This window comes from Oryx dammah, unplaced genomic scaffold (assembly GCF_014754425.2).
Source record: "Oryx dammah isolate SB20612 unplaced genomic scaffold, SCBI_Odam_1.1 HiC_scaffold_16, whole genome shotgun sequence".
In the NCBI taxonomy this organism is placed as follows: Eukaryota; Metazoa; Chordata; class Mammalia; order Artiodactyla; family Bovidae; genus Oryx; species Oryx dammah.
In genome coordinates this window covers 757,431-765,870 of record NW_024070200.1, presented here as the reverse complement: position 1 = coordinate 765,870, position 8,440 = coordinate 757,431, and the positions used below count along the sequence as shown (strand labels likewise).

The 8,440-nt window shown below is 67.8% G+C and overlaps 2 protein-coding genes across 2 annotated transcripts in view; both read left to right on the top strand.

Moving 5' to 3' along the window:
• The first annotated feature begins 1,749 nt into the window (after nt 1-1,749).
• ZBTB42 (zinc finger and BTB domain containing 42) lies at nt 1,750-5,449 on the top strand. Its single transcript, XM_040256813.1, has one exon. The coding sequence runs from the start codon at nt 1,961-1,963 to the stop codon at nt 3,233-3,235; it is 1,275 nt and encodes a 424-aa protein (XP_040112747.1). The 5' UTR covers nt 1,750-1,960; the 3' UTR covers nt 3,236-5,449.
• Nucleotide 5,450: 1 nt separating this feature from the next.
• The window catches only part of LOC120875677 (collagen alpha-1(I) chain-like), a 12,338-nt gene continuing 9,348 nt past the window's right edge, over nt 5,451-8,440 (top strand). The window contains exons 1-4 of the mRNA XM_040257603.1: nt 5,451-5,605; nt 6,745-6,894; nt 7,003-7,055; nt 7,146-7,768. Of these exons, the coding sequence (XP_040113537.1) occupies nt 5,451-5,605; nt 6,745-6,894; nt 7,003-7,055; nt 7,146-7,768 (981 nt within the window). The remainder of the gene's footprint in view (nt 5,606-6,744; nt 6,895-7,002; nt 7,056-7,145; nt 7,769-8,440) is intronic.

The window sequence follows — 8,440 nt, the reverse complement described above, 5'->3', positions numbered from 1 at the left end:
CTCCCCACCCCGTCTTGCTGCCTCTTTGCCATTGTATACCTGGCTGGCTGGGGTCCTGCCTTTGTAATCCAGCACCCCACAACAACACCCCCGCTTCTAGTCAAGGCCTCCTTTCTACTCCTGCACTGAACCCCACCCCTGCCCACCCTCTATCTCCCGGGGTTCTGGGCTGTACAGGTGAGAATGCAGCAGAGGCTGCCAGACTTGGATCCTGGTTCAACAACTGACTGCCTGCTGTGTGGCCCCGGCACCTTCCAAACCAAAACCAGTGTGATAATCAGAGCACCTCACTAAACCAGCAGGGCTGCTGGGACAGCTGAGCAGCGGGCCACAGCGCCTCCATCCTGCTCTGTAAAGGCAGTTGGGAAAAGACTACCAGCCAACAGTCATCTCCCGCCCCGGGGGGGGGCCCAGCCTCTCCAACGTCATTGCTCTCTGCTTTCCTCAGGCTCCTTCCTTAACCCAGGACCTAGGTGTCCCTCACACCTTCACGTGGCCTCGCGCCTGAAAGGCCAGCTCAGCCCCTCCGGGCGTCACCTCTCCCTGAGCACCTCCTCCTCCCTCTCCCAGCCCCCGGCCCGGCTCTGGGCTTTTGGTGCAGTTCCCTCCCTCTCCATCACCGCGACGGTCCCCTCACCCCATGACGCCTTCTGGGACCGCCATCCCAAGGCTCACAGCTCCTTGCACCTGGCTCCCATCAGAGGCTGCGCTGGGTCAGCTGAGAGGATGAGAGTGCCCAGTTTTGGAATACCAAGGCTGAGAACCCGCCCAAGCGTCTGGAAAAGGGGCCCAGCTAAATTAAATTCAATACGAGGCTTTCAACGAAAGGGGGTGTCATCTTCTCAATATGTACGACTACCCCCGCCCCCTCCTCCATCCCAGGGCGGGCGCCCCGCGAGGTGGCGGCGCGACCCGGCTGCGCCTTCGGGAGACTGGCGCCGGCGCCGGCTGGGAGAGGAGCTGGTCCTCGGAAGGAGTCTCTTAACAGACGGGCGCAGTTGGGACCCCATGGGGGGGACCCCGAGGATGAGGCGGCAAGTATCGCGAGAGAGCCCCCTCCCCCGCCGCCTCCCGCGTCCCCTCCCACCCCAGCGCCCCAGATGGCGGCGCGCGGGGCCCGGCCGGGCGGGGCGGACAGAGAAGGGGCGGCGTGGGTGACCTCAGCGGTTCCGCCGCTCCGGGAAGTCGCCTCGGCCCGCCCCCTCCAGCCCCCGCCCCGAGTTTCGCTCTCTCCGGGGCGGGGCAAGCGGCGAGTGCTGCCGGGCCAGCCAAGTTGGAGCGCGCCCCGCCCGGCGCCCTCCCCGTCCCCGCGCCCTCCCCGCCGGGGCGCGCTGCCCGCAGCTCCGCACGCGCAGGGGCGGCACCGGGGAGGGCGCGCGGCGCGGGCAGCGGCCGGAGAGGAGCTCGGGGCGGTGGAGGTGAGCGCGAGGGGCGGGCGCCCCGCATTGCCCGCCCCGCCCGCCGGCCCGCTCCCCGCGGTCGCGCTGCCTTAAATGGGGCCCCGCGGCGGCGGCGGCGGCATCTGGCGGGCCGAGCGGCAGCTGGAGGCGGCGCGGAGGCGCGGACCAGGGGCGGCGGCGGCGGCGCGGCGACTCGGGCGTCGGGGGACGCGGCCGGCTGCCGCCCCAGAGTGAAGTTCAGGGGCGCCCGCGCGGGGAGGGGCGCCCCGGGCGGAGACGCGCGCAGGTTCGCGCGGCTCCGGCCCCCTCCGCTGGCGCCCCGGGACCCGCCCCCGCGGCGGAGCAGCTCCTGTTTACTTTCGATCGAGTTTTTCCTGCTCGGGGCAGGTGCCCAGGGAGGCTCCGGGCGGGCAGTCGCGCGCGGCGCCCCGCGCCCCTCTCCCCGCGCTGCCCGCACTCGGGAAGGGCTGGTCGGGCGGCTGGGGGGCGAGTGGCGGCCGCGGCGTCTCCAGGCGCGCTCACGGGCGTCCCGTTTGTGCCCAGGTGATGACCGCGGCGGCATGGAGTTCCCGGAGCACGGCGGGCGGCTGCTGGGCCGCCTGAGGCAGCAGCGCGAGCTGGGCTTCCTGTGCGACTGCACCGTGCTGGTGGGCGACGCGCGCTTCCCGGCCCACCGCGCTGTGCTGGCCGCGTGCAGCGTCTACTTCCATCTCTTCTACAGGGACCGGCCCGCGGGCAGCCGCGACACGGTGCGGCTCAACGGCGACATCGTTACGGCGCCTGCCTTCGGCCGTCTGCTGGACTTCATGTACGAGGGCCGCCTGGACCTGCGCAGCCTGCCCGTCGAGGACATCCTGGCCGCCGCCAGCTACCTGCACATGTACGACATCGTCAAGGTCTGCAAGAACAGGCTCCGCGAGAAGGAGCGCGCACTGCCCCCGGAGACGCCCGCCCCTGGGGCAGAGCCACCGGGCCGGCCCCCGGGCCCTGTGTCTGCCTGGGCCCCCGCGCCCTGTCCAGCCTCTCTGAAGGCCAGGCTCCCTCCCGCTCGGCCAAAGGCCACCCGCCCTCCGCCCGCACCGGGACCTCCCCCCTGGCAGGCGCCTGGAGAGTCAGACGGGGCCCTGGACCTGTCGCTGAAGCCCGGCCCGAGGCGGCCGCCCGTCCGCCCACCCTGCGCCCTCCAGACCGCCCCCTGCCGCCAGAAGCAGCCCGGGGCCCAGCCGGTGGTGAAGGAGGAGCCAGACTCAGAGTCCGAGCGGGAGGACGGAAGCAGCAGCCCTCGGAGCGCACACAGCCCCCTGCGCCCCCCCGGTGTTCCCGCGGGGGAGCCCCTGGCCGGGGGCTTGGGGCCGCTGCCGGTCCGCGGGGTGGGCAGGGGGGCGCCGGGGCCCGAGGCGGAGCGGGGGGAGCTGGAGGCCGCGCTGCGGCCGAGCGGGCGCCTCTGCCTCTGCCCGCTGTGCGGCAAGCTGTTCCCCGGCGCCCACGTGCTACAGCCACACCTCAGCGCCCACTTCCGCGAGCGAGACGGCGGCCGCGCGCGGCTCTCGCCCGACGGAGTGGCACCCACGTGCCCGCTCTGCAGGAAGACCTTCTCTTGCACGTACACGCTGAAGAGGCACGAGCGCACGCACTCGGGAGAGAAGCCCTACACGTGTGTGCAGTGCGGCAAGAGCTTCCAGTATTCGCACAACCTGAGCCGCCACGCCGTGGTGCACACACGCGAAAAGCCGCACGCCTGCCGCTGGTGCGAGCGCCGCTTCACGCAGTCAGGGGACCTCTACCGCCACGTCCGCAAGTTCCACTGTGGCCTGGTCAAGTCCCTGCTGGTGTGAAGGGCCGACGGAGGGGCCGAGGGAGTGTGAGGCCCGGAGCTCAGCAGAAGCCCCCAGGGCTGGGCCAGCCCAGCAGAAGGAACCCTGCTGGCCTGGGAACATGGCCCCAGACTTGGACGGACTGGGAGCCGCGGGGGCAGTCCTGCAGCCTTGGCCCTCCGTGCCAACTCACTCTTGTCCCTGGATCTGCCCTGACCAGACACTGAACTCCTCTGTCCAGCCTGTGAACTCCTCTCCAGCCTGTCCCAAGGGTCCGAAGGGTCCGACGGGCCCGGGCTCCCCAGTGAGAGGAGGCCGGCTGACCCTCCTCCAGGCTTTCCTGACCACCCCACGGGCAGGCTCGGGGGCACCCTGTGAGCCTGGCACTGTGCTCGGTGAAGGATGCCCGCTCACAGATGCTGTCAGTGTGAGTCCCAGCGGGAGCTCGGACGGAACAGACCACTCCTGGCGGGTGGCAGTGGGAACCCCTGCGGGGCGCCTCGGGCACACTGAGCGCCAGCAGGGCCCTCAGGGCACAGCTGGTGTCCCAGGGGTGCGGCCCCAGCAGGAACCCGGGTGGGAGCAGAGGGCTGCGGAGCTGCGGGGGCTGGGGAGGGAGGCAGGCCCTCCACAGCTCTGGTCCTGCCCACACCGCAACACAGGGCGGAGAGTAGGGTTTGGAGACATTTCTCTAGATACAGAAGGAGCCTCTGGAGGCTGCCAGATGTTGGCGCGTGGTCGCTGGGCCGTGCCACTCCCCTGCCTGAGCACAGGGACCAGTATGCCTCCTGGCCCCCCCAGGGGGGCGCTGAGCGGGGCCGGGAACGCAGCCCCCCGCCTGGAGCATTGCTGGTCAGTGGCAGGCCTGACCCTGAAGGTCATCTGTCCACCTGATGGCGGTCTCCCTGGAGCTGCTGGTCATTGCCAGAGTGCTGTAGGGGGACTGAAGGCTGCAGTTTGGATCAGAGCCAGGTGGGCACGGAGGTGGGGGGGAGTCTGGGTGAAAGCAGGCATTGCTTGGGGCGGGGTGGGGGAAGGCATGTGGCCTCCAGGCAGCGGTCACAGGACCCCACACACTGCTTGCGAAAGCTGACGCTCCTAGGACGCAAAAGGCTGCTGCCTCCGTGCTTGGTGGAGGCGCTCCGCCTCGTCTGCCTGCTCCCCGGGCAGGCCCGCTGCCGGGTCCCAGTGCGTGGGCAGAGGCGGGGCCGCCCCAGGTTCTGGGGGTCCTGAAGGTGGCAGAGCCGCCCAGACTCCTGGTTTCCCCAGAGCGTGGGCTCTTTCTGCTGTGACCGGAAGTGGTGCTGAGGTCCGAGTTCAAGTTTTAAATTATTGCTCAGCTCCTGACAACACTTGATGTCGTATTTATTCGTCTGCCTGGTCTGGGGTGAGAAGACCATTGGCCTTTGCAGTAGGTGGGCAGGCGGGGGCCATCCCCCTGCAGGCCCTCAGCCCTCCCGGTGTGTGGGCAAGCTGGCCTGCAGACCAGAGAGAGAACCGGGGGCAGGAGACCCTGCTTCTGATTGTCCTGGCTCCCGGCCCTGCGCCTCTCGGAGGGCTGGTGGGGCTGCACTCATGGGTAGTGTGCTCCATGATCGGGTTTCCATGCGTGAGTGTGTGCTTGGGAGTGTGTGTGCGTGTGTGAGAGAGAGAGTCTGCCTGTGTGGGCATCTGTGTCCAGCAAAGGCGGGGCCCGAGCCCCCGCCCCAGCAGGCAGTGGGGAGATGAAGCCTCAGCCTTGGTTTTCCCCACGGGGTTTCCACTGGGGAAGAAATTTATTTTCCTGGGGCAGGAAGCCAGCCTGTCCTGAGTTATCAACACTGGATTCATTGTCTTCTGCAAACAGTTACTGTGAAGTTAATGTACAGAGAAGTGGTCAGTTTTATGTTTAACAACTGACACAGTTCAGATTAAAAAAAAAAAAAAATATATATATATATATACACACACACACATATATTTAAGACACCATATGGGATCGTGTCGCAGAGGCATGTGTAGATAGACACCTTGCTGGGGGCGCCTGCTGTGTGGGGCCCTCCTGGACCGCCCAGCCTCCCGCCCCTCGGGCGCCACTGACCCTGGGTGGGGGTCCTCCGTGTGCCCGGAGGACAGCCCTTGGCGCTTGGCGCTTGGCGGGAGGACTTGCTGGTGTGCGCCCGCCTGCTGTAACGGTCTCCCCCTGTGCACGTTGTCGTCTCAGTGGCAGTGGTAATAAAGCCCACCCCAGGTGGAGATGGCCGTGATTGTTCCTGGGGACACCAGAGCTAGTGGGAGTTGGAAGTGCCGCTGGTCTTCAGGGGGACCCGGGTGTGCGGTGGGCACTCCGGGAGCCCTGTCCCAGATGCCACCTGCCGTGTCTCCTGGGCGCAGGGAGCTGCAGCAGCCTGTGTACGGCTGACGGACCCTCTTTCCCCAGATTGTTACCTCGCCCCCACCCCAAATCCTGGGGAGCAGAGTGTGGGCTGGGACCTGGTGAGACAGCTTGTGGCCTCTCGCCTGGTGCAGGGGTGCCTCCTGAGGCCCCCAGCCCTCTGGGTCTGGGTCTTGTCCCCCTGCTCCCCTGCTTCACCCTGTGCCTCTCCCCTCCCTCCACACCCCGTTTGTACACCCCTGCCTCCTCCTGGGTGGGACAGACACTCACAAGAGGTGAGCAAGCCTGGGCGGGGGTCTCATGCCCGCCACCCCCACCCCCACCCTGTGGCGCCCAGCTTGATCTCAGGACGGCTGAGTGGGACCCAGTCGGGGCAGTGGCTGGACAGGCTTGGCCGCTGGGGTTTCTAGGACCCCGAGCCAGCTCGAGCTGATGGCAGGGCTGATGGGCAGTCTGCATGGGCATTCCACAGGGGCCTGAAGCTGGAGCCTGAGCCTCTTTGCCGGGCCCGAGGTGGCCTTATGTGTGTCCCCAGCCGTAGCATCCAGCAGGAAGAGCTGAGTCAGACCCAGGAGGGGTGGGGCCAGGGGGCCTCACTTGCTGAGAGGACCGCAGAGGCTGGCTGGGTGAACTGGCACCGGGAGGACTGGTTCCTGGGCCTTTGAGGCCTTCCCAGCCTGGACCCTAAGTGCATGCGTCCTTGCTTCTGGGAGGTGGCACCAGCACCCTCACCCCCCCTGCCTGGCCCAGCCTGCCTCTCAAGGAGCCTTCCTCCTGGGCCGGAGCCACTGTCCTGCAGGGGGGCCCTGCCCTGTTCCCATCTGGGCCCGTGACTCGGCCCAGGCCTTCTCAGAACCCAGAGGAGGCTGTTGCCGTGCCAACCCGGGGAAGGGCAGGAGGGCAGTCAGAAGGTACCTGGCGGGGGAAGCTGACCAGGATGGGTTTCCAGGACTCCTGCCAGCCCGGCTCTGCCCAGCTGAGCTCACGCTCTGCCCCCGTGCCCATCACTGAAGCTGCCGCCCCCACACCTTGGGGGAGCATCCAGCCTAAAGCACGTGGAGGGGTCTGGCTGGCCTGCAGTCGCAGAGCCAGTGGGTGGCAAACCCAGGCGCTCCTACAAACCTCAGCTGGGCGCTGCCCCTCCCCCTTGGCGCAGCAGCACTAGAGGCGGTGCCAAGGGCAGGACTCTGGGCCGAGAGGTCCCCACGACCACCAGCAGGGCAGCACTCAGGACCCTCCAGGAGTGCATGGCACAGGTGCCCCAGGCCGCGGGCCACCCTGTGGAGGTGGCAGTGAGAGGGGCCACGTGAGTGGGTGGAGATGTGCGGTGCCCAGGGCGCCCCGGGGAAGCTGCCAGCTTTGAGGCAGGGAGTGCCCAGGGCAGGTCCGGCCAGCCTTGGGCCCCCCTCCCCAGCTTCCTCTGCCCCCCGCCCTGGGCCTCGCCGCTCCCAGCGCTCATGCCCGCTGGTGAGTGAGGTCCACCTTCAGACCCTCAGGACAGACGCACAGGCTTCTGGCCCACCGGCTCCATCCCCGCCTCCCAGCCTTGGGGGGCAGAGGGCACCCAGCTGGCCAGCCTCTGCAGGGTCCCCGGCCCGACACTGCTCACCCTCTTCCACAGCCCCGAGCCCGCCCGGCCACGGTCACTGCCGTCGTCACGGCGCCGCCCCTCCACGCGCCTGCTCCACGTGCACAGTCACCTCCACCCACCCTCGAGGCAGGGCCCCACAGGACACCCCATCGAGGCCAGTTTCCAAGCTGAGGGCCTGGTGCTGAGCAGCCACGAGCTGAGGAGGGGCGGAGACGGTGCAGCCCCCCAGCGGCCCTCTGTCCGTGACTGTCCTGTGCTGCCCCCGGCCCGGTGCCTCCCCTCTCCTTCTCAGAAGAGCAGACGTCTGCGCCCTCCCCACCCGGCCCGGCCACCTGGCCTCCCAGCACCTGTCCCCAGGTCCTGTCCTTCCCCGCCTCTGAGCCCTCGCGGGTGGACAGGCACTGTGGCAGACAGCTGCTGGGCACAGCCAGCGGGCATGCCAGCGGCACTGCTGCTGATGATGCCAACAAGGATGAAGGCGCAGGGCTTGGCCCCAGTGCTCTCCAGAGAGGGGGAGCGCATCCCCAGGGTGCTGGCCATGGGGGGCGGTACCGGGGCCTGCCGGCACTTGGAGGAGCGTCACTTTCAGGTCCCAGGCCTCCTGGCCACCATGCCCCCGCCCTGCCTCCTCCCTCCTGCAGCTGCCCCTGCCCAGCCCTGGGGGCCTCCAGAGGGTGGGAGGTGGTGGGCAAACCCCAGCAGCCGCGGAGGAGTCCAGGGACAGCTGGTTGGAGGGCCAGGACCCAGCGGGGGCGGTTCAGAGAGGAAACCCACTGTGCTGACTCGGTGTCCAGGCCGCCCGACCCCAGCTCCAGCTGGGCCAGCAGGCAGCCCCGTAGAGAAGTCTGGCTCCTGGGCAACCAGAGCTCGCCTCCCTGAGTTGGGATTCAGATGGGTTTGTTTTCACTGGTTGGAACAGAAATCTGTGTATAGAGAAAGCCCATTTCCTTGCCTTCTTCAGCAGACAGCTGGGGCCTCGAAAATTAGGTTCTGGAGCCAATTCCAATGTGTGTGTGTGCGCATGTGCGTGCGTGTGTGTGCATGCGTGTGTGTGCGTGCACGTGTGCATGCATGTGTGAATGTGCGTTGCCTGGGTGTGCATGCGTGCACACACAGGTGTGCACCTGTGTATGTGTGTGTGCGTGTGTGTGTGCGCGTGTGTGTATGTGTGTGTGCGTGTGTGTATGTGTGTGTGTGCGTGTATGTGTGTGTGCGTGTGTGTGCACGTGTGCATGCATGTGTAAATGTGCGTTGCCTGGGT